At 48.9% G+C, this 25,334-nt stretch overlaps 1 protein-coding gene across 1 annotated transcript in view; it reads left to right on the top strand.

Annotated features, from left to right (window-relative positions):
* The window catches only part of GRIK4 (glutamate ionotropic receptor kainate type subunit 4), a 291,987-nt gene that overhangs the window by 201,222 nt on the left and 65,431 nt on the right, over positions 1-25,334 (top strand). The window contains exons 10-11 of the mRNA XM_058544995.1: positions 10,707-10,814; positions 17,060-17,263. Of these exons, the coding sequence (XP_058400978.1) occupies positions 10,707-10,814; positions 17,060-17,263 (312 nt within the window). The remainder of the gene's footprint in view (positions 1-10,706; positions 10,815-17,059; positions 17,264-25,334) is intronic.

Here is a 25,334-nt window from a genome sequence, read left to right as displayed (position 1 = left end):
GCTCTCCTTGTTGGAAAGTTTTTCTATCTATCGGGCAGACTTCTTTCTTTCTGAAGCCACTTCCTTTTGTTCTTTGTTCTGTTTCTTGGGTCCACACATCTATTCCATTCTTCCCATGACTGCCTTTACTTTTTCCTTCTTTAATGTGATTTCCGTTTCTTTCCTGGTCAATATCCTTGGAACGCATTCCAGTTAGTCTATGCTCCACGTAAAGAGTGGTGCCTGGAACAATATGCGATATTTCAGGTGTGCTCTGAGTGGAAGAGTGCTGCCCTTGCATCAAACCTGCCATCCCTTTGCAAATGGCGTGTACAACCGAGAAGACAAGGATGTATTAACACTGTTAGATTTATTTCCATGTTAACCAAGCACAAGGTGTTAGTTCCAAAACCACACCCTCTAATGGAGGAATGCCAGGCATCAGCTATGGGGCTCAGAGAGAGCTATTTCGTGGCAGTGGGAGGCCCTTCTTCACCTCCCTCTCATGGGCGGCTACCTGCTTCATCTTCATACCTGGGCAGCCGTGCTTCCAGTGCCCTCCTACAGTCACCTGTCTCAGCCCTGTCTTGCCCTGGCTTTCCCCAGGGCACACTTTGCAAAACTATACCACATTATAAATATACCCGGCGTTTCCAGGAATTCATGTTTGAGCTGCAAGGGGCTAGACTATATCCTTCTTTTATAGGTAAGATAACTGAAGACTGAAAAGAAGTGACTTGCCCAAAGAAACCTCATACTTCAATTCAACAGATGTTTATTGAGCACCCATCGTAGGCCAGGCACTGTCCTAGGAGCCAGAGCTACAAAGGGGACTTTATTAATGCAATTGCCAGATAAATATTTGTACCGTACTAAGTACTGATTCCATGGTAGGCATTGGGGATGTGATGGGGAACAAGACAGAGTCTCGTCTTCCATGGTCTGTATTGTCTAGTGGGAGACATGAGCTTGAAACCAATAATTACCTAGATAATCGGATGACTACAAGTGTGACGAGTGCTACAAAGGAGAAGTTCAAGGCACCATGCGTGAGTCCCTGTGATGGGGACTTGATGAGTCAGAGGGGTTGGGAAGGGCCTTCCCAAGGGGGTGAGCTTGAGGTGAAGCTTGATGGATGAGTAGGCACCCTCAGGTGAAGAGGAGTGTGAGAGCATGAGTAAAATGGGGATGATAGCAGTACCTCCCTTGTAGTGCACTTGGGAAGATTAAATAAGATATCAAAGCATTTAGTTCAGTATGTGGCACATGGTATATGTTCAAAAGTATTAGCTTGTATGATTTTCTTATAGTTAGTCCTTAGTTATAAGTGACTAGGACTAGGAGTTCATTGATGCCAAAAGTGTATTTACTGAGCATCAGCTATGTTCCAGGTCTTCTGCTAGGGGCTGACTAGAGAGTAGTGAACAGGTCCACGTCCCTTGTGCTAGGTACTTTCATACTTTTGAGCCTGACTTGCATTTAGGTTGCAATCCAGGACACACATTAACACCCATCTATACATAACTGCAACCGAAGCTTATGAAACAGTGGTTACCCCTGCTGTGTGCATTGCACTCTGATCTATTCCAGGTATGTATTTCATTTTTAAAAGGCAGGTCTTGACTCACTAAATTGATTTCATAACCCACCAATGGGTAGCAGCCACAGTTGAACAAAACGTTGCCTTAGACCAACTGAGTTGAAGGCTTAATAAGCCCAGGCAGAGTTCATTTGATATGAAGTCTTCCCAGCTTTCCCCAGGCTCCTTTTTGATCTCTTACCTTTGGCATTTGCCATCATTGTCCTTTGATCCTGAATTTTCACAGCATTCTGCATGTAAGCACATATTTTGTGCTAAAAGAATATTTTGGCTAAGAGAATGAGGGCTTTGGTCAATATGAGCGACTCCCTTTGTTCCCCAAATCACCCTGTCAGGCACTTAATAGGGCCCTTACTCATGACCCGGTCTCCCGTGTAAACTAACCTTTTATGATTGGAGATATTGGATTTAAATTCAATAACATTTTATTCCTTCATGCTGAGGTGTTCATCATGGTGGCTCACATTACAAGCCTTTTTAGCTGGTCTTATATCAAGGTGCAGACCTATACTATAGAGACCCTGAAACTATAAGTCAATCTCAATTAATTCCTGGGGTTTGTAGCCGTAGTGTTTCACACCTGAATGTCATTTTTTTTTTTTTGTGCCTATATGTCGAAATCAGTTCTGTGCACTCAAGGAGACACTAATTTATTATTATATGAGTTTTTCCTAAAGAGAGCTTCAACTTCAAGCCCTGAACCTGAGGTCAAAAAAAAAAAAATGAGTCATGGGGCTGGCCCGGTGGCACAAGTGTGATGGTTAAGTGCGCGCGCTCCACTGCAGTGGCCCGGGGTTCGCCAGTTCGGATCCCGGGCGTGCACCGACGCACTGCTTGTCAAGCCATGCTGTGGTGGCGTCCCATATAAAGTGGAGGAAGATGGGCATGGATGTTAGCCCAGGGCCAATCTTCCTCAGCAAAAAGAGGAGGATTGGCAGATGTTAGCTCAGGGCTGATCTTCCTCACAAAAAAAAAAAAAAATGAGTCATTGGTTATGGTTTGTTCAACTTTGGATGGCCCTGGAGAACAAGGATCTGGAATAACAAGAGCTTGCATTTGGATCGGCCTTTAAACGTTTGTCATATCTGTGATTGCCTCAGTTGGTGGTGGTGCCGTCAAGCCGATTCCAACTCCTAGCGACCCTGTGTACAGCAGAGCAGAGCCCTGCCCTGTCTTTGTGCACCATCCTCTCATCTTCCAGCACTGTATCAGACAATGCTCCTCTGCTATTCATGGGTTTTCATGGCTAATTTTCAGAAGTAGGTGGCCAGGTCCTTCTTCCTAGTCTGTCTTAGTCTGGAAGCTCTGCTGAAACCTGTCCACCGTGGGTAAGCCTGCTGGTATTTGAAATACTGGTGGCATAGCTTTCAGCATCACAGCAAGATGCTGTCACCACAGTATGACAACCGACAGATGGGTGGTGTGGTTTCTGACCGGGAAACGAAGTCAGGCCGTGGTGGTGAGAGTGCCGGGTCTTTACCACTAGACCACCAGGATGGCTGATACCGTCCCAATAAGTGGGGAAGGGAAGGCAGACTAACCTTATCTTATAGGTAGCAAAATTGGCTTGCCAAGGCCACACGGCAAGTGGCAAGGTGGAACTTGAAGCCAAATCTCCTGACTTCTGGTCAGCTGCATTCCCACCAGACAGACAATAATACTGTTGTCTTATGAGAAGCTTATTGTGACTCATCAAAAGCCATGGTACGCATTATCTCAGTTGCTTATCAACAGCAATGCTGTACTATGGCCCGGCAAGTTCATTTATTTCCATTTTACAGATGAGAAGACTCAGAGAGGTTCAGTGACTTGCCCAACGTCACACAGCTTATGCATGGAAGAGGAGGAAAGAAAATTTAGGTCTTCTGGTGCCCCCTCTTGTATCCCCTTGTGCCAAGCCCCTAAGCAATCACCCTGTACCTTGACCAGAATCACTCCTGCGGGATTTTGTAGCTGAGTCCTTTCAGGGCTGTATTCTCCAAAGAACAAGTTCACAGTGATCAGAGAGGTATGTCGGAAGGCCCAGGTCTTAGGGTCAGGATTGCCTGCACCTGCCCTAACTCGACCAGATGGTATAGTAGTAAATAGAACATGAGTTTAATCCCCTGTTAACTCAGCAAGCTGCTTGATGTCTCTGAGTCTCAGTTGCATTCGTTCATTCGTTCAACAAAAACTTGTAAGAAGTGCCTACGTTAAGCATTATTATTGTTGTCTGAAGTGCCTACATTTCTTAGGTGGGAATAGTAACATGGTTGTTATGCAGAATCAGGGAAATTTATGTAAGCAAACCGTGTGGCTGAGTGCCCAACATGCAACGATGATCAATAAGTGTTTTCAAACTCTGACTCTGGGGCAGAAGGACTTGCCCAGCCTTGGAGTTATGTTGGCCTCTCTAGGAGGTGGATCCTGCCGATGCTGAGTGCAAAGAACAGTTGTCCAAACGGACATAAGATATTAAATGTTATAGAGCCATGTGCACACCCACTGAGGCGGGAAAGGATATGAGGAAATCCCTCAGGGCTTTAAAAATTCATCCCTTTTTACCTACTTGGGAGAGAACAAAGTGGCAGAATGACAACCTGAGTGATTCTGAGGGCATCGAGAGGCACATATGGCTGCTCTGGGCAGGACCGCTCGTCTCAGTGACAGCGGAGGGCTCTCAGCAGCACGGTAAGAAACACAAGCAGTGAGCAATGCTCTCATTAATGAATGCATAATTACAACCTGAGACAAATGTTCTGGAGGAAAAGAATATGGTTCTGAGAGAAGTTTGACCTCAGGAGTTAAAGGATATGCTTCCTGCTGATTTTTGAACTGAGGCCTGAAGGATTAACAGGTGTAAACAGATCAGGGTTGGGAAAACTTCAATGAGGTCCAGATAGTAAATATTTCGATTTTGCGACTCTGCTGTTGTAGATGAACAGAGTTACAGACAATACGTAGATGAATGGGCTTCACCTCCTGAAGTAGGCAGTGGGCCCGATCTGGCGTGTAGGCCGTGGTTTGCCAAGCCCTGAACCAGCTGAAAGAGGGCTGGGGGTGGGCAGGGGGTCGTGCAGCAGGGAGAGTTCCAGACAGGGAATGGCATTCACGAAGACCCTGGCAGGAGGGAGCCTGTTGACTTGAACACGTAGGAGTGACTAGAGCGCAGATCAAGCTAGAGAGGGAGCGTGAGATGAGTGTGGAGAGTGGGCAGAGGCCGGGCCTCGCAGGGCCTGGTGGGCCACATGAAGGACTTTGGTCTCTATCCTTAAACCAAAATGGGAAAGAATTGGAGGGCTTCTGGCAGGGGCCAGTGTTATCATGTGTGAGATTTAGTAGAGCCTGCTGCTGTGTGGAGAGAGGCGCAGGTGGAGTCTAGGCCAGGAAGTGCAAGTTCAGTGGGCACTTGGACGAGGGTGGAGGCTGGGGAAGGGTGAGACTCGGAAATTAACTGACTTGCTCAGGGTCACCCAGCCCTGCGGTCACAATGCTAGATGCTAAATCGGGGCTCCAGACTCCAGGGGACACACAACCAGCTCTTTCAGGAAGCAGCAGAGGACCTCTGTGGTCTTGGCCCCTGAACGAGCATTTCCCATAGTTTGTTGCTGAGGGAGTGCCCAGCTTGCCTATGCTGACCCAGGGTCACACGGCAGACCAAATGCAGGTCTCTGACACTCATTCAACTGTACAATAGTCGCCTTTCCAAAGGACTGTGGCTCGCCCATATTGATGTCACAGAGTCCATTCACTAAAGCCCCTGGGCCCCATCAGGCCTTATCTGTGTTTTCCTTACAGCAATTCTTTCAGGCTTGCGCCCTCGGTTGCTCACCCAGGGGTCTTACACGCAACTCCTGGAAGGACAAGGGCTCTTAGAGACAGCTATCCTGATAGCGGTAGGAAGTGACAGTCACAGTGAGAAAAGAGACGCTATGAACAGTAGACAAATTAACTTGTAGAAGCACAGAAATGAGGGCAAGTGACCGTCAACATTTCAGTAACCCATGAGCAGCACTGTATCACAGGACAGTGTAATAACTGGCTTCAGAATGATGACACTGTGTATTAAGGTAAAGATGCTCACTCTGTTTAAGAGGACAGTGGAAAATAGAATCCCCTTTGAAAGAATTTTTGGAAATAATGCTTTCAAAGAAATAATTAAAATCTCTCAAATTGTAGCTCTTAAAGGAGCAAGATTATTATTAATTTATATGGATTCTGTGTCCTTTGGGGGTGTTGGATAAATGATACTTTCTATGCACGTGCAAACACATCCCATATCAGTTAGGTACCTAAATTTTCGTATTTGACTAAGCACTCCTGTCGTCAGATGTTTCTTCTCAGAGCATTAGAATCAGGAGTGGGGAGGAGTACACATTTGTTTTAAACATTGTGATCCGTATTAAGCAGCTCCTTGGCCTTATTTTGAATCCTGTTTTTTTCCCACTTACCCGCTCTGTGACTGGGTAAATTATTAGCTTATGTGGACATCACTTTCCTTGCTAATAAAGCTGAGGGGCAGTGAGATTGGTATGTGTACACTCTAGCGCCCAGCACAGAGCCCGTGTGCGCCGGAGCCAGCTCGCTCCGGCGAGCCAAAGCCCACTGTGCGTCTCTCTTCCCAGCTCTGTGTTCCGTGACGTCGTGTCGGCAGCTTCAAGTCAGCCATGGGCGGAGTGTTTACACCATAGAAATTGGTAAATGCTGCAAATCAGGGCCTTTTTTCTGGAGAGCAAGTTTTTAAACAATTCCTAGCTCACCACCGATAGGCACTCAATCACTAGTAATATCTACACCCTTGCCTTGTCCTGCCATCATGCTTGTCGTCTGCGTTGCTGTGCTCTAATCCCTCCTGCATCAGAATCACCTGGAAGGCTTGCTACAGCACATATTGCCTTCCTCCTGGAGTTTCTGATTTAGTTAGTCTGGAATGGGGCCTGAGAATTTGCATTTCTAACTCTGATACTGGTTGTCCAGGAACCAGACTTTGAGACCCTGGTCTAATCTGTCTGATAAACTAAAGTCCACAGTGCAAAGCCCTCTGTAGGGCCCAGAAGAGATCCCACATTCTGTTTCAGACAATGGCATTAAAAATTAAATTGATGACAGACCTGTGGCGTCGCGGTTAAGTGCACGCGCTCCGCTGCTGGCAGCCGGGGTTCGGATCCCGGGTGCGTACCGACACACCGCTTATCAGGCCATGCTGTGGTGGCGTCCCACATAAAGTGGAGGAAGATGGGCACAGATGTTAGCTCAGAGCCGGTCTTCCTCGGCAAAAAGAGGAGGATTAGCATGGATGTTAGCTCAGGGCTGATCTTCCTCACACAAAAAAGATTAAAGTGATGAATACTACGTAGTACTCTGCACACACACCATCCCATTTAATCTCACACCGTCTCATTTAATCTCGTTAAGAACACTGAGGTTCTTATTAAAGGTTAAAATAATTACTATTTTTTTAATAATATTTTATTTTATAGATGGGGAAACTGAGGCTCGGAGGGATTAAGTAATTTACCCAAGGTCACACAGCTCATAAGCAGAGAGGCCAGGTTAAACCCAGGTCGTCCAACCCTGGGGCCAGCACACTCATGGTGCAGATTGTGTAATGCCCAAGGGCAAGGGGAGGCTGAAATCCAGCATGCCCAGTGTATACCCACAGGGCCACATCAGCCCGGGGGGACTTTTTCTTCCCCCACGTTAAGGTGCTACAAAGGTTGGCAGTGGTGGTGTGCAAATCCTCCCTTTGCTGCAGCCCTGGGGCCTCTAAACTGGTGGAAAGGCAGCGCAAGTGGGCGAGAGAAAGTATAGAGAGAGGGCCGCGAAAGACCTTATTTGAAGCATAATCAAGCCCACACATGTGGGCATGTGGAAGAGGCTTACAAAACAGCTGTTTCTGCAGGAGGTTTTGGGGGCAGGTATCAGCGGGGTGGAGCAGGGGAATTTGGCTGGAGGCAGAGCCACAGATTGTCAGTGATGAGAGCTGTATCTCCTGCCCACCCCTGGCATGTGTGTGGCATGGAAGGTGCCCAGTGGGTGGGGCAATTAGCCTGTATCCCAGGGCGCCCGGCTCTCTCGCTCGCTTTCCCTCCCACTGCCTTTCTGCAATTAGATTGCACTGGCTAATAACTGCCAAGCCGCTTTGTTGGATCTGATGAGTTTATTAATTTCTTGGGGGCTAATGGGAGGGAGGGTGGGAGATTCATTTCCTGACTGGAGCTTAGGGGCTAATTAGTCTCTTTGCCATGTCCCAGAGGTGGTGGGGGGGTTGCATTGCTCAAGCTGTCAGATCTGGCTCTGGGTAAGTCATTTCTATCCCTGGCTTTTGTGGAAACCTATCTCTTGGCTCAGGTAAGACCGGGGAGTCTGGGGCTAGGGCAGACGGTTTTGAGGGTTGGGTCTCCTGAGAACAGTGGAGGTAGGAAAGTTGAGGGTGGTGGGGAGCTGAGGTCCAGCTGGCCCTGTTAGTGTGATGTGCATGTTTAGGTGACAGATAGGATTCTAAGAAGCTCAATCCCGTCCCAAACATCCAAATGATGACATCCAGCCCAATTGTTCTTTATGTCCTTCTGGCCAAATCTGGCCCTTTCCGGAAACCCTAGGAGACCATTGGGAGCCAATTCTAGCCATTTTGAAGACAGGGAATCTGAGCCTCCGAGAGGACAGTCATTTCACCTGACTTTGAGGAGTGTCAAAAGCCAGCAGAAAAAAGCTCCGTATCCAGGGTTCTTGCTGGATGGTGAGACCCCTTCAAGCCTTTCTCTGGTTAGCCAGCCCTGCTCACGTGGAGGGCATGTTGGTGCCCCATCCAGGAGACAGCAGCAGAGACAGGAAAGACCTTGGATTTAGGAGTCAGACAGCTCTGGGTTCAAGCCATTGAACCTCCGAGAGCCTCAGTTTCCTTATAAATAAAATAAAATCCCGTCACTGCTCCACAAGGTTGGTGGGAGAATTCAGGGAGATGATGGAACACATCTAGCTCAACAGGTGTCCAGTAACTATTGTTGCATTTTCCCCTTTCTCTTGAAAACCTAGCAGCTCATCCCTCATCCTCCCCACCCCTTCCCCTACAGAGAGAGAGGAGGGGGTGGGAAGCTCAGGCAACAACCTGACCTGGCTGCTTCCTTGGACAGACAGTGGGAGCTCCAGAGAGGCAGAGGAGGCTCGCCTGCCCTCTGCCCATGCCTCACCCATAGCAGCAATCTGCCCATTGAAACGATGGCTTCCCCTGCTTCCAAGTACCAGACCCTGAGCAAGGGGCTGGGAAGTGAGCATAACTAGGCCAGCCTCACACAGGCTGATGGGGGAGACAGACAAGGAAACAATGTGTGGCAGAACATTGAAAGAGCCAGACAGGCTGGCCTTGAGAGCTTCCTTGGGAAGATTTATCTGGGGCTAAGAGCACAGGGGTTAGAGGTCAGTCCTCTCAGCTGATGGACAAGATGACCTCGAGTTGGGTGGGCTCTTTTATTTTGGCATCAGTTTCTTTATCTGTCAAATGGGGTTTTCCGTGTAGATATGCATGAGACACTGCTTGTAAACTACGGGACCATTCTGCCCTTGCAGAGGTGGAGAAAGCTGCCCACTCTGTCCAGGTGGCACCTTTGCAGAGGCTTAGAAAGGAGTTTTTGGTCATCTCCCCTTCGGCAGATGAAAGGCTCGGCTGTAGAGACTATTGGGCTCCTGCTTGGAACTGGAGGCCTGCCAGAGCTTGCAGCTGGTGGTCCCGGGTGGTCCTAGGTTGGCCCTCCCCTCTTCATGCTCCAGACCATGATGTCAGGGAGATGGTTACTACTCCCCATGACCCTCAACCCTCTGGCCCCATGGGGTGGGGGCCAAGGGTGAGGTACATCTTTATTGTTGTTGGAGCTCCCACAAAAGGAGCCCAGAGCCCAGCTCTGGTGAATACAGCCACATGGAACATGTGCGAGTTCTCCAGGGGAGCTGCTGCTGGTGCCTGGAGATGCCTGGCAGAGGCGGATATGTGCATTTCATTGAGTTTCTAGCCAGCTGTCAGCCGTCTCTCCTGGCTGCCCACCTCAAACACTCAGCAACAGAAATGATTTGCCAGGGACTCCAGCTGGTAGAAATATATTGGTTATCTCACACACACACATATATGTATTTATAAAAAGTTTCCACTGGGAAAACAAACAGACCATCTGAAAACCCAATGGTGTTAAGTTTAGGTTTAAGTGACTTTCTAGAATGAGGAACTGAGTAAGTTGTGGATTTTTTTTTCCCTAGAAGTCAAGACAATGGGGAAGAGGAAAGAAAATAGCATTTGTTGAGTGTCAAGTTAAATACATTCTCACGATGACCCATTGGACTTTCTATTATTCCCATTTTACAGATAAGGAAACATGCTCGGAGAGGGTCAGTAACTTTTCTGAGGTTACACAGTTGAGATCCGTGCTCCTGGGTCTGGCTGAATAATGTAACGACAGATTGATGCAGCCATCTCAGTTGGCTCTGAGAAGAAGGCAGGGCAAACATGACCATCCCCATTTATAGATGGGGAAACTGAGACTCGGAAAGATTTAAGTAACTTGCCTAAGTTCTCACAGCTAGCAAGTGAATCAACCAGCACTACAACCTGGGTCGTCCCTTTCTGGTTCATTCATTCACTGAACCATCCAGAACATGTATTGAAGAACCTCGTATACGCCAGTTCTCTCCAGTATACCATTCTGATTCTTACTTAGATCATCAGAATTATTGAAGGCAGGCTGAAGCCACAGAGCTTTGTGGCTCCTTCCTGCCTCAAGATAATGCAGTTCCGCATTGTTTCACTCCCTTCTGTGTGAGAGAACTTCCCTGAACTGCATTCCATTCCTGATTTGCTTTTCCATTCTCCTCTTCCACCTCTCCTATCTTTACCCCTTTCTTCCCTTCCTCTCACAGGTCTCCCCACCCTTCCCTGACCCCCTCAACCCTGTGTAACAGTACCCCTGCCCCTATCCAGCCCCCTTGCTACATACTCCATATCCTTCCCTCCTTCTGTGGCTTACACGTAGCCTAAACAGAAGCAGAGCATTGTCCTCTCAGCTCCTTCCAACCCTGGAGGCCTGCGGGACCTCAGCAACCCAGCTCCCCTGCCTCCTCTTGCCCCCATTTCTTCCCAGCCTTTTCTCCTTGGTCTCCTCAGATTGGCCAGTGGCATGTGGCGGACGGCCTCAGCATGGACAGCCGCCTCTACGCCTCCAACATCTCCGACAGTCTCTTCAACACCACCCTGGTCGTCACCACCATCCTGGTAAGCAGGGTGCCCCCGGGCCTCCCAGCTGCAGCTCCCCAGGGTGCCTCCTCCAGCTCCAGGCACTCCAGCCTTCCCAGTGAACGGAAGATGGGAGCTCTAATCACAGCACCGAGGCCAATTTATGACAGTGTAATTAAACTCAAGTTGCTGTTGCATATGGAAATGACATTTGATGAGTTCCAAAGCAGCTGGGGAAGAGGGATGGGGTGGAGAGACACCACAGTTTGTGGATGCCTCTTCCAGGGGCACCCTGACAGCTGGGGCAGCTGTGCATGGCCAAGGGAAGGGGACCTTATGACACAAGTGAGAGAAGCCCGGCTGGGGGCTGGATCCAGTCAACTAGGCTGGTCCCCTACTCTGTCACAACAGCCTACCTTGCTTTGTGCCTGCCATGTACAAAATGCCCCCCTGCAGTGGACAACTGAATTTCGGTGGGTTTTCATAGCGTGTTTCTTCATTTCCAGATGGTGAAAAGAGAGTTCTCAATCTATAGGGTGAGGGACCATCTGCCTTTTCTATTTGATTCAATTCTCTTACCAAGCCCTTCTCTCCATGTGCCAGGCACTGTGCTCATTCCTGGAGACACAAAGATGATGTAAGTCTCAGTCTGTATCCTCAGAGAGGTTATAATTTAGTAGATGACACAAGTCAAGTGCATTCCTGGCCAAGGTGTTCTTCTTCCCTCTGAAGACCTCACGTTTTAAAAGATTTGTCAATTAAACCAACTGCATGTATTAAGCAATAATAAATTTGTTCCTCTCCCCGCTTCCCTTTTAGCTAATCATAAGCATATTTCCCTGCCTGGCACAGCATCTTATCAGCAGGAGATAACCAGTGTTGCTACACTGATATAATTCCAGCCCCAAGCAGAGACTTGATGTATTTGTTAGCCTGCTCAGCCTTATCGTTGCTAAATGTGCAAGGTCTGCAAACGTGTCTGTTTCTTTTAGGCTTTTTGAGATAATAGAAAGAGCTCAGGGACCTCCATCACTACCTTCATGAAAGCCTGGGGCCCAGGAACCCTGGCCTGGAATTATTGATTGGCTAGAAGCAGAGTGGGATAAAAGCCAGGAAAGAGGCACATATCTAGCACTGTGGGGTTGAAGGAGAGAGGGCCCATCCCATCGGGGAGGTCAGCAAAGCCTTCAGAGAATGGACATTGAAGATGGGCCCCAAAAGACACGGAGATATGGAGCGGGAGAAGGGAATGAGGAGAGCGTTGTTGGGTGTCAGGAAATTCTACAAAGTGCAGGTTTTCCCAGGACATGGGCATTGGTAGAGGAAGGAGAGGCATAAGGCCGGAAAGGTGAGTTGGGTCCATAGTGCTTAGGAACTTGAAGGCCGGGCTGTTGAGTTTTCTCTTGACTTGGTAGGCGACAGGGGGTCACTGAATCTTTTTGTTCTTTCATTGAGTGAATATTTAGGGGGCACTACTGTGTGCTAGGTGCTCTTCTAGGTGCTCAGGAAGAGATAGAGCTGGGGAAGGGGAGATGGGGTGCGGAGAGCACGGGTGATCTGAACACCAGGTGGTCAGGGCTGCACTGAGAAGGGGAGATCTGAGCAGAGACCTGACAGGAGTGAAGGGAGAGCCAAGTGGCCGTCTGGGAAGGGAATTCCAGGCAAAGGGAACAGTCAGAGCAATGGATGGAGAGAACAGTTCCAGCTCCCAGGGTTTTAGTCCCTCCCCGTCTCAGCTCCAACTGGCTCATCTGAAACAACGTGACAATGTCAGAAAGACTAGAAGGTGGCAGTGTCACCATCCCAGCTGAGATGTGGACAGCCTGGCTGGTCTGGGCCAATAGTGAGCTACAATGCCAAGCCGGGGTGGGGGTGGGGGTGGGGGCAACACACAGTGCGATTGCTGGGCCCTCCCTCCCTCTGTCTTCTCTGCCTCTGACATATATACTTCTTGAGTCCATTGCCTGTTAGCCATCCCCAAAACCCACGTGCTAACTTAGGCCCTTCTACCTCTTTCGCCTGAGCTGCGGCACAGCCTTCCTTCTCACTTGCTCAGTCTATCCCCCTGCCCTCCTGTCAGTGTGGTCATTCTAAAATCAGAATTAGCCTGTCATTTCCTTACTTATAATCCTTCAGTTCTGCCAGGACCCACCGCCCCCGAGCTTGGAATATAAACCCTTCATAGTCTAGCCCAGCCGGCCATACCTGCTTCCTCTCCGTGCAACTTGGGCTCTAGCAGTGCTGGACTGCCCAACATTTCCTCACTGTATCATGCTGTTCCCTACCTCTGCACATGCTGTTCCCTGTCCACTAATTCCTGTTTCTAACTGGAAATGCTTATGCACCCTTCAAAGCTCTGCCCAGATGTCACCTCTTCCATGTCACAGTCTTCCCTAATCTGACTCCTGCCCTCTCCCTGTCTCTAGCATTTTGCACCCACTTCTGTTGTGGCATTTCTCCTGTTAGAGGCTCTTGTTTCCAGCTCCACCTCCCCTACTAGAATGAAAGCTCCAAAGACTGGGGTTCCTCACACAAACTAGGAGCTCGATGATTAGAATTTGAATGAAGGAATTCCTTCCTACCAGGTAGAGGATGTCCCTTAAAAGCCAACAAGAGTTTGGGAGGAAGATGGGAACATTGCTGAGTTCCTCTCAGGGGCTGGAATTGGACAGTGCTCAGAGCTTTGTCACAGTCCCACAGCGACACTGAGACCACACAGGAAAGTCAATCTGATTGTGTGTGTGCGCACACACGTGGTTGTTTGCAAATGCACATGTATGTTCAGGAGGGATGGAGGCAGGACACTTTGTGTCAGGTGACATTGAGTAACAGAGTAAGTACAATTCAAACGAAAATCTTTTCTTGTGCATGTGTGTCTAAGATGGCCGATACAAGCCAATAACTTCTACCAGGAATGATTATCTTAATTCAGCCCCTGGTGACCATTTGTGGGTTATTCTTGGCAAATGGTAATCCTGAATGATTTATCCCTTAAAACTCAGCACATACCTCTGTTGTCTCCCACTCTTATCAGGGTACCCTTGGGACATGTGAGTGACTATTGGTTAACACCAGCAAATACACAGAATTAGCCACAGCTGCCACTCCCTGAACATCCACTCTATGTCAGACCCCGTGTGAAACGTTTTGCCTGTGTGACCGCCTTCTGTTTTCCCAACACTCCTGCCCTGACGGGGATTCCTGCTCCAGGCCAGCATTCGGCCCCGCATCTTCCAAAGTGCGGTGAGCCCCGACCCTTCTCACATTTGGGCCTTTGTTCACGTCTCCTCCCTCCAAGATTGCCCTTTGTATGTTTACTTTGAATATGTCAGTGACATACGTTAACTTGAGAGTAGAGAGTTTTTGGGGAGGAGAATTCTGTGACACTCCTTGAGATAATTAAAGACACCCTGGGATGTTGCCAACCTAGCGATGGCACCCCAGCCAAGCCCCGTCCATGAGGCCATTTTAACACTTTTCACTCACACAGGTAACAAGAGTGCTTAATGCTGGAGCCAGCTGGGGGCACCAAAGAGGGGAAGAGTCAGTCCCTGGCCCCACTTACATTCCGCCTGGGAGCAGGCACAGCTGGGAAGACGGAGGATGGTTGTGTGGGGCCCTGGCTGGGAGCGCAGCAGGAGTTCTGAGAAGGGGGCTGGCGTCGGAGGAGGCGGTAGAACCCCAAGGAGGGAGATAGTTAGGTTAGGCAGAAGGGAGGGAGGGCAGTTGGGGCAGAGAGCAGCCCTTGAGCCAAGGATAGCACGTTGGAAGGCAGGGAGACTGGCCCCATATCATTGACAGGACAGTGGACTTGATCGTGAATCAGAACCTTCAACTCGTAGCTTCCTCTCCCTGACACCCAACCTTCTACCTTCCCTGCTCCCACTTCATCACACCCACAAAGCTGCCCTCAGGACCTCTGGTGTCTCTGGCCCTTCATCTCCACCAACCCAGAAGCACCTTCCAGCTTGAGCTCAGCTAATCAGCGTTTCAGCAGTTCCCTCTCTGAGCTTCTAGAATGGTCTCCATCCTGATGCTCAGCCGTCTCACCTCATGCCTGCCCCCAAGTCCACTTGTCCTTGGAATCCCTGCTCCCAGCTACCAATCTGCATTCAGCCTCCTGGCTTCAGGGGGCCCCCGGCAGTCCCTGAGCTCATCTCTTGCTCACTCCCTATCATAACCCCCGAGCAATTCTGCCAGACCTTTCCACACACCGTGCTCTCACGCCCACCTGCCCCCAGTGCAACTCCAGGAGCTGGCATGGGTTCCCCCACCTCTGGCCTCCTCACTTCCTCTCTCTGTCCACGTCCATGCTCTCCCCCTCACCTCCAGGCCCACTGCCCAGCCTCACACTCACACTGACCCTGTCTCCTTCCACCACATCCTGAGACCTTGCTCCACCAACTAGTACTTCTCTTTCTTCCTTCTCCAATTCCTCCTTTTAGAGGGATTCCTCCCTTTGTACCTCCAAATATACTTGGGTCCTTCCCATCCTAAGACACCATCACCACCACCTTACCTACACCCTGCTGCCTTTCCAGCTACCCTCCACCTTAGGGAATCATGAGTCGTGGGCTTGGTGGACCCTTGAGGATCCTCCCACCCAGTTGTTTGCAGATGGGGAACGGAAGCTCGGAGAGAGACCTGACTCGGAGCAGTTGGCTGGAGAGGCGATGTGCCCGCCTTCCTTTATCTCCTGACTTCTCAAGATGCTGGTCCATTCTCACTTGTGTACCTTTCCTTCACCTTCACCCCTAATCCTTGCAGGGTTGTGCCATCCCCACTGAATCTGCCTTCAAGAGGCTGCCAGTGATGCCTGACCCAGATGTCCTCTCACGGCCCTGCTTCATCACTGTGTTCCAGAATGACTTCATTCTCCTTCTTGAAGCTCCTTCCTCCCAGACTTTCATGACCATATTTCTCTGATTTTCAGCTTTTCTGTCTGCTTCTGGTTTGTCTTTTTCTATGGCCGCTTTTCATTTTCCCACCCTCTAAGCTTAGGGTCTTATCCCTCTTCTGTCTTTTCTCAAGGACAAGATCCTCTTCTTATCCCTCTCTGTCCTTCCTCCATTCTTCCCCCTCGATGGCTTCACATATCCTGCAGCTTCAGCCATCACCTCTGTACAGAGGCCTCCCAATCTCTGCCCCAGTCTTGCCCTCACTCCACATTTTAAGCGTTCAGTCAGGCGTTTCCTCATGAAGAGCCTACCAGCACCTCAAATTCAACATGTTCCAAGTCCTCTTCCATTCCAAACCATCCCTGGCACTGATGACCCCAACCTCGGTCATCCACCCTGGCTCCAAGGCTCTGAGGACCCCTACCCTCTGCTCCCCACACCCACCCTGCCATCAAGCCTGACCCTTTCTGTGTCTCTTCCAGCTCTCTCCAATCCAACCTGAGACAAACCATGGCTCAGGACTCAGTATCCCATATCAGAGGATTTGTCCCGACCTCCAGATGTTCTCTCTCTTATTTAATGTTCTTTACTCACATCCCTAAGTCTTTAAAATCCTGTCTTCCCTCCTATATATGTGTGATGTACATTTACCTTGTCCTGGCACCCAAGGCCCATGCTGACCCTAATTCATCTTTCTAAATTTACGCTCCTACCTCACCCTTCCACACAATCCATAGTCCAACTAAATGGAAGAGTTGCCATCTCCTGCATAAGCCATGCTCCTTCTCTCTCGGGATATGCCCTTGATCATGCCTTTTCCCTGCCCATGTTGCCCTCCACTCGCACCACTTCCATGTGTCAGTGCTCTGTTATCCTCCAGGGTCCAGCTTAGATCCTATCTCTTCCATGGAACCTCCTCTGGACATTTCCCGAGAGAGACCTGTCCCTCTCCCTGGCACTCTTATGTCTGGATATGCTCTGCCTTGGGGTACAGTTGTTCAGCACGTGTTCTTACCTAGCCTGCTATCTTATCAGCATCCTTGTATCTCATAATGCCCAGTGATATGTCTGTGTGGAATAAACAAGAAGAAGAAAAAAAACAGAAGGGATGAAATGGGGGTGGGGTCGGATGAAGACCTTAAACAAAGTTGAGGGGCTTTGGCTTGACCCTCTGTGCAGTGGGACCATTGTGTGTTCCTGGTAAGAGAAGTGCCTTGAAGTCGGGGAGGGGAGCTAATTCCCACCTCCAAAGTAGCCCATTACCCAAGCCACTCCCCTCCTTCTACCCCATCTTCTCTCCAACCTCCTGTGCCCCTGGCCCCCCATCACATGTGGCTGAGACACCAGGGCTAAGATGAGAATGACAGCTGCCCAGTTTTGCTGCAGGAAAACCCGTATTTAATGCTGAAGGGGAACCACCAGGAGATGGAAGGCAATGACCGCTACGAGGGCTTCTGTGTGGACATGCTCAAGGAGCTGGCGGAGATCCTCCGGTTCAACTACAAGATCCGCCTGGTCGGGGATGGTGTGTACGGTGTTCCTGAGGCCAATGGCACCTGGACAGGAATGGTCGGGGAGCTGATCGCTAGGGTAAGGACAGAACAGGTGATTTGGACTTGGAAGTGGGGTGGGGAGGGAGATGGAAGGGCATAAAGTTGTGCTGTATGCTCTTGAACCCTCCATTTATTCAGTCAGTCATTCATGCATTTGTTATTTATTTGTCCACTCATTGCACAAATCTTTACTGAGCTGGCACTGGGCCAGGCACTGGCAATATACATTGGTGAATAAGTCCACCATGATCCCTGCTCTGTGGCTCTCCCAGGACAGCATCTGTAACAGGTAATGGAGGCTTTGACCAATTAACATGGATTAGCAAGTTTGGGTTCCATGCTTGGATAATCCAGGTGCCCTTCGTTTGTTCTGATGATTTTGTTGCTCATGAGCACCCCCTGGCAGAGCTTGGACAGGTCCTGGGAAAGTGGAACACACCTCCATCACTCGACTCTGACACTTGAGAGGTGCTGTCAAGGGAGACGTGGTTAAATAACAGGGGGAAAGGGATCAACTGTGAGAGGAGTTGGTTACAGTTACGGTTAATTGTTACTCCTTGTGTTATTTTCTGCTATCGTTAATGTGCTTTCACAGACCCAGGGCCAAGGTGCACTTGGACGGGCTGTAGATTTTCAGGGTGAATGTGGAGACTTGATTAAAATGCAGGTGAGCATCATAGAATGTCAGTCATCTGTTAGGTCAGAGCAAGAATATAGAAAGTTCTCCCAGGGGGAAATCTCTTGTTTTCTTGGTACACACTATTTCCATCTGTAAAAATTAATTAAGTTGTTACTAATTCACTGTCTATATTTCCATAACCGAGTTTTCATGGTCAGGATAGGTGATGGTACCCAGTGCAGAGAGCACAGACTTGGGTTCTCAGTGCAACCTAACCCAGCTGCTTTGCCTCTCTATGCCTTCCAAGTGCAGAAGGAGCCCCTGCAGCCTCCAGCGAGTGCCAGTGTGCAAGGTGCTTTAGCTCCATTCTCTCTAACCCTCTTCAAATATGCCTTTTAGCTAGTTGTTATCCCCATTGTACAGATGAGCCATCAGAGAGCTTGAATGACTTGTCTGAAGCCACACAGTTAGTCTGAGACAGGGCTGGGATTTGAACCCAGATCTGTCTATCTCCAGAGCCCACATTCTTCCCACTGCATCACACTATCTTGGTTGGACTTTTGATGTCACCAAGAAAGGTGCCCATAGATCCAGGCCCTTCCTTCTCTCCTTCCTTTTTATCCTCCCTCCATCCTACCCTTGCTTCCTTTTTTTTCTTTTCCTTCTTTCTTTTCTCCCTTCCCTTTCTCTATTGAGTTAATATGATTTTAATGCTTTATCTGTAGCAAACTTGGGATATAAGATAAATTTTTGAAGTCCTCAAGGATATTTTGAAGTCCTTCAAGGATAGAAATGTTAGTTGGGGTATTAAATAAGCAGTCCTTGACAATGCATTGTGAAAAATTCTAAAGACGTGAGCGTGGAAAAGGTATTTGAGTTGAGGATGGAGGGTGCTTAGGAGTTTGCCTGGCAGTACAGACAGCATCTGCAGTGACCCAGCACCCAGGGTACAGAGCAAGAGTTGTTCAAGGGAGCTGGGTCCAGTGTGTTGGAGTCCAGAGTGAGTTGGTTCAGAAGTGAGGCCTTGCTTGCAGGGAGAGGCATGCAAATGGAGGGCTGACCAATCAACAGAAGGCTGCAGAAGGCCTAGGGAGCCCTGAAAGCATCTCACAGGGGCAGGGGTGAGGGGTGAAGACTTGTGCAGGGAGCCATCTGCCATCTTGGAGACTCCAGCCCACCCTGCTGACGATGTTCATGCTGCAGCAGAAAAGGATGTGCTGCTTTTCTCTGCAGTCCCAGGCCCCCTCCTGAAACAGTCTTCTTGTTGGGATTCCACTATGGAGGGATCCAGAAAGCTGAAGTGCCAGGCCTTTTCCATCCCCTCTTACCGACGTACTCATTCACCTTGAGCCCCTTTGGGCTGCCTGGTGACAGGGTGACTTCAGGGATGTCAGAGTCAGTGCACAGCCATCCCCTTGTCAGCCCCCTAATGAGCTGTGACATGGACTGGCAGGAGGAGGGAGGAGTCTGGGACTCAAGGACGTGCAGCTACATACCGAATCACTCGGGCAGTCAGACAGGGCTCTTAACATTCTCCCCGGGTCGGCTTTCAAGCCACAACACTGCTGCTTTGGTCTCATCAAGACTTGGCTACGTAGTATTAATTAATTAATTAATTAACCCATTCATTCAATAAATACTTGTTGAACACCTTCCACTATTCTAGACTTTGGAGATACAATGGGAGACAAAATAAACATGGACACTGCCCTCATGAGTCTTACCAGTGAGATACGGAGATTAATGAATGATCATATTAATATATAATTTCAAACTGTGATAAGTGCAAGCGAGGCTGAGTAGAAGGAGCTGTGAGAGAGCATCTAGAGGGGAGCGGGATCCAGTCTTGAGAGGTAAACAGGGGAGAGGAGGGAAGGCTTCCCTTGGGAAATGATGTATGAGCTGAAGTCTGAAGAATGGGAAGAACATTCCAGCCAGCAGACCATCTGAATGCCGCTGGGGTAGATCCTGGGCAGGAATGGGTGATGCTGGGACCCCACCCTCCCCAGGTTTGATGCTTTCATACATCTGCCAAGGTGATCCCCTAGGATTACCATAGTCCTAAAGCCTGGATCCATCATGTACGGCCTCTTCCCTGAGCTGCGCGGGAACATTTCAGAGGTTGTAACAGCAGAGCCCCGGGGCTGCTGTTGTCCCAACTAGAAGAGACCTCAGAGGTCACTGCACCTAAATCTGTCACTTACACAGATGAGGAAATGGAGGGTCAGGGAGGTTAAGTAACCTGCCAAAGATCACAGCGCTAGTAAGTTTTGAGACAGCGTTTAAGCCCTGGCCTGTCTGACTTCAGTGCTCATAGTCTGGAAGAGCACAACTGAATGTTAGACAGACCTAAGCTAAAGTTTCAACTCATCTACTTACCAGCTGGGTGTCCTTGGGCAACTTACTTTCTCCTTTCTACCTCTTCCCCAAGGCTTCAGTGTTCATCTGGAAAGAATTTTTTTTTTAAGGATTTAAAATAACACACAGCGCGTTTAACACACAGGAAGTATGAGAGTCGTCTTAGGCCGGGCTCCCTGGAAAACAGAGCCCAGAGCAAAGCTTCCGTGCTGACTCAAGGAGGGCAATTCCAAGGCAGCAGAAGTGAGGGAAGGGGAGGGGCAGGCAAGGAGGGAGGGCAGGTATAAGGGCCATAGCTTTGCACTAAGCACAGCGGATTGTTCAGTCTTCAGAGACGCCCCAGGAAATACTGCCTCACCAAACAGCCCATGGTGGGAGGGAGGAAAATTTATCTGCTGAGTCCCATTTCTCATTGACTGAAGTTCACTCCACAGGGTATCACCTCTTCCACACTTTTGCGTTGTACACCAGGGCCCTCTGGTCACCTTCAACAAAGTCAGGTCCCAAGGCAGCAGTGATAGCTCTCTCAGTGCAAGCCACGTCAGGTGTGCTGGTCCAGTGAGTGGGTGTGAGCCGGTGACCTGCCTCCCTGCTGCAGCCTTGCCTGCAATTGGGTGAGCCAGTGCATGCCTGGGTACCAAGAGGTCCCACATATTCTTGTATCTCAGCAGCCTAAGGAAGCCTCAGGGATGGAGGACAGAGGAACACGGAGCAAGGAGTGAGGTGAGGCAACGTGCAGGGTCAGGAAGAGCAGACATAGTGGGCCAGACCAGCCAAAAGGGTGGAATGCCATGATGTCAGGGCCCAGCCACCCAAGCAGTGACAGAACCTGCTGAGCCTCCCTCCAGTGAAGACTGACAGTTCCCTTTGTGGATCACTAGAATGCGGTTGGTGCTAGGCCATCTGCCAGGAAGGTTATTGGTAACGTGGAGAGGAAATCCTCATGGCTGAGTGAACCCAGGGGTGAGCATTAGCTGGTTTGGCCCAGGAGTGATCATTATTAGGCTCTTTTAGGTATATCAGGCTGTCTCTCAGTGCCCCTCTTCTTGTTAAAGAGTATATGTTCCCCAGTAGAAAAAATAAAATTATGCCAATCATCTGTTAGTTAAGAGTGAAAACCGTTGTTTGCATCACACTGGGACAAGCCTGAGATTCCTTCGTGGGGATCCAGAGGTCCTGAGCCGGTGACTCTGTGCCAGGGCTCAGGAGTTGTCCTGCAGGCGTGTGCAGCTCTTTTGGGGCTGCTCACTCATGCAGCACACGTGGCACTTAGAGAAAGAAAGGGAGAGTGTACAAGGATGAGGGGCCAGGGGTATGCATGTCCAGGGCTGCCCACCAGCTTCCCCTGGACAACAGGCAAGGTGAGTGCACTGAAACTACAGCAGGAGAGACGAAGCCTTGACACAAAGCACACGGGGTGAGGGGCTGACTACGGAATGTCTTTCTTTAGAGTGTTTGAAGAATATAGTAGCTCCTGGATGTCTGGGTAACATGGAGTAGAGTATAGAGACATGGGTCATCTCCAGTGGCCGTTCTAGAGCCTCAGTCTTTTCATGGCCATTATCACCTGCTTACCCAAGACTGTTGGGCTTGGACATGCGGCGTAAAAGTGGGAGTGTGGTTAGAGTGAAAACAAGTGGATTCACATAAACTGGGCCGGGTGGGTGGCCTCTCAGCCCCGGTGCTGTGTCTGAGCAGTGGAGTTGAGAGGATGACTGGGAGGCTCTTGGGTCTGGATTCGTTTTGTCCCGGTCAGATCCTTCACAGCCGAGCCCACAGCAGGCCGGTACAGCGGTGACGGTGTGTCTTGGTGGAGGTGTCCTTGGCAGAGAGGAAGAGATGGACTAGAGTAGCTTGAAAGAAGGAGATGCCCCAGGAATAGTCTCAAGGGTCCTCCTGTATCACCCCAATAAATTTATTTAAAGTGAGCTTTTAATTGAAATTGTTCAAAGTATTCAGGTACAAAGATAAATAAGATAGTCCCTAGGTCACTCTTGATGGGAGACCGGTCAGGCAGAAGCGGAGTGAGAAAGGCTGTGATGGAGGAAGGCTGTGAGAGGACAGGAAGAAGGCCTCCTAGCTCTGCTTGTGACATCTAGGAAAGACACCAGCAGGATGTGATACTTGACCTGAATCTTTAAGGACGAGGAGAAATTGGCCAGGTAGAGGAGGGACATGGAGAGAGAAGAGCATGCCAGGAGGGAGGGAACACAGACCCAAGGCATAAGGGGCATGAATAGTTTTCGCATAGTGGGAAATGAGGCTACGGAGTGGGCAGTGGTCATTGATGAAGGGCCTGTATGGCCGTCTACAGTGTGGAACATGGATGTGTGGAGGGTGGGACAAGATTGGAGGCAGGGGAACCAGGTAGAAGGTTCTTGTTGTTGTAAGAGATGATGAGAACCAAAAGACTGGGGAGTTAGAGGAAGGCACACATGCAAAGGCTATCCTTAAAGATAACAGTTTTCCTTTTATATAGAGATATGTAATCTTTTTGAAAATATATAAGTTTTAAAAAACAAAAATTTATTTGTAATTTCAGCATTCAGTAACATCCGTGGTGAACATTTTGGTATCATACCTTCCAAATTTTTACTGAACGTATATTTTACAGTTCTTTTTGTAAAAATGGGATCACAGTACATGTAGTGTTTTGTAACCTGTTGAAAACTATTTAATAGATAAATCATCAGGGCTTGGGGACCAAATGGATGTGGACCATGAGAGAGAGGAAGAACAAAAGGATACTCCCAGGTTTCTGACTTGGACATCTGGGTGGATGGTGATGCCAGTCATTGAGGTGGAAAATTCAGGAGAAAAACAGGTCTGGGAGGAAAGAGGAGGATGAATTTAGCTTTGAAAATGGTAACTTTAAAATGCCTCTTGGACATCCAGATAGAGATGTTCAGCAGAGAGTTGGCTAGAGTGGGCTCAGCAGACCGAAGCTGTAGATGCCAGAGTGAATGGTGCACAGTAGGTGGCTACTGAAGCTGTGAGTAGGGAAGGAAACACCCAAGGAGAAAAACACATGTTCATGAGGGAGGTAGAGGAAGAGAGCCTGTGAAGACCACTGAAAGAGAAAGCGTAAAGACGTTTCCCATCTCTTGAAAGGAACTACAGAAAGGCGTTCATCAGATTTAGCAACATGGAAGTCACTGGCAAGAGCAGTTTCAGTGGGTGGCTGGACTGAGGTCAGATTGCAGTGGGTGAATCGTTGTGGAGAACTCTAAAGCTGAGCTTTTATGGGAAAGCGAGATAAAGGGTTGCAGCTAGAGGGAGCTGTGGAGCTGAGAGGTTGGCTGCTGTGGAAGATGAACTAGCTAATGCAAGCAACTGCTCAGAGTGGAGAATGCGTCTCTTATGGAGAAAGGCAGGGACATTCATGTGGCTGGAACAACATCAGGGTTGGGAGCGACAATAAGCCGTAGTCGGAACAGAGGTAGGGGAATGGAATGTGCATGAAGGGGTCTCGGAGTCCTTGCCAAGACGCTAACACTTCTTCCCGCAGCAGATAACTGGGAACCACTGCAGTTGAGCACTATCTGTCCTGGGTGTGATCTGAGTCACCCTTCACATTTGGGTAGTAATTTGAAACTGCTTTCACAAGTGTTAGCTCCTTATCCTCCACAACAGTGCTATGAAGTAGATATTATTATCCCCATTTTATAGAAAAGCAACCTGAGGCTTAGGAGTACAAAATGATTCACTCAGTGCCCACAGCCAGTGAGTGGCACAGATGGGGTTAATCTTGGGCACCTGAGTCCTAGTCCATGATAGCACATGGCCTCTTCCTGCTCAAATTACAGCCTCATCTCCCTCCAGCCACCATTGGTGTTAACTTCTGAGATGTCCCTCTAGGCAGGGGATGTGGAGGGTTCCCAGAACTTGGTACCCAGGTCTGACTCTGGCCCCATAAAGGGACTGCACTTCATCTGTAAAGTGAGAGAGCTGGAAGATGACCTCTATGACCCCGTCCACTCTCGCCCAGTGTGTGTGAGACATTCTTGTCGGTTAAGCCCTGAGCACTGGTATCCTGGAAGGGGAGAAACTGCATTTCACGTCCTTGGAGCCCAGCCTGGGAGAGAGTAAAGCACATTTGGGAAGAGATGGAGCCCCCCTCTAGCTTCAAAGTTCAGAACCAAGCCCCCTGTTGGCATTCAACGCCATGTTGGCAGAATGGCACATTTAGGTTCAAAGAGAAAAGGGCTTTGCGAGGCTTAGAGTCAAGGCTCATAAGCCTTGGACATCAATAGCTCTTACCAGTGACATTTTGATGAATTAAATGTAAATGAAGCTGAAATGCCTCATTCCATTTCCCCTCCTGGGCCCCTTTAAAAAAGGATTGTGGAGAGATTTTGCCAGAGACCTGATGGGAGTGCTGTCCATGGCCTCAAGCCACTGAGAAGGTTGTCCAGAGACATTTGGCTGAACAAAAAAAATACAACAACAGGTCCCCTGAGATTACTATTCACCTTGAAGCCAGAGACTGTTTTAACTGCAAATAGGTCATAGAATTCTATTCTTTAAAATAAAGATGCCCATCCAGGGACTAAAACTGAGTGTTCATTTCTTCCCCCATATGACAGCCAAGCTCAAGGAGGGAGCTTTATCTTACCTTCCCCATTAAGGCTTGGTTTCTGCATTTACTCAAATCAGGAGGACATGGGCTTCAATGATCATTCAATGATTCATTCATTCATTCATTCATTTTATCAATCGAAGTGCCCGCTCTCTGACAAGCCTATGTGGGTGTAAGGAATGGCCAGCAAGGAGTTCAGGATTTATTCAAAGAGACAGACAGGTAAACCAAGAATTACTGGACAGTGTGATACATGCTGTAGTAATAATATTAATAATGATAATAATAATGGCTGACATTGTTTCCTGTGGGTCAGGCATTATTGTAAGCACTTGGCTGTATTAACTCATTTAATCCTCACAGTAACCAGATGTTGCAGATAAGGAAACAGAGTCACAAAGCAAATAAGGAACCTGTTCAAGGTCACATGGGTTGTGAGTGGTCTAGTAGAAGTATGGATAAGGGGTGGTACCGGGATGAACAGGGAAGGGCTCACCAAGGAAAGGGTGACTAAGCGGAGTATTGAAGATGGAGAAGGATCATCTCGGTAGA

This window comes from Diceros bicornis, chromosome 7, assembly GCF_020826845.1.
Source record: "Diceros bicornis minor isolate mBicDic1 chromosome 7, mDicBic1.mat.cur, whole genome shotgun sequence".
In the NCBI taxonomy this organism is placed as follows: Eukaryota; Metazoa; Chordata; class Mammalia; order Perissodactyla; family Rhinocerotidae; genus Diceros; species Diceros bicornis.
The sequence above is the reverse complement of the archived record's forward strand: the minus strand, read 5'-3'. Positions and strand labels throughout refer to the sequence as shown.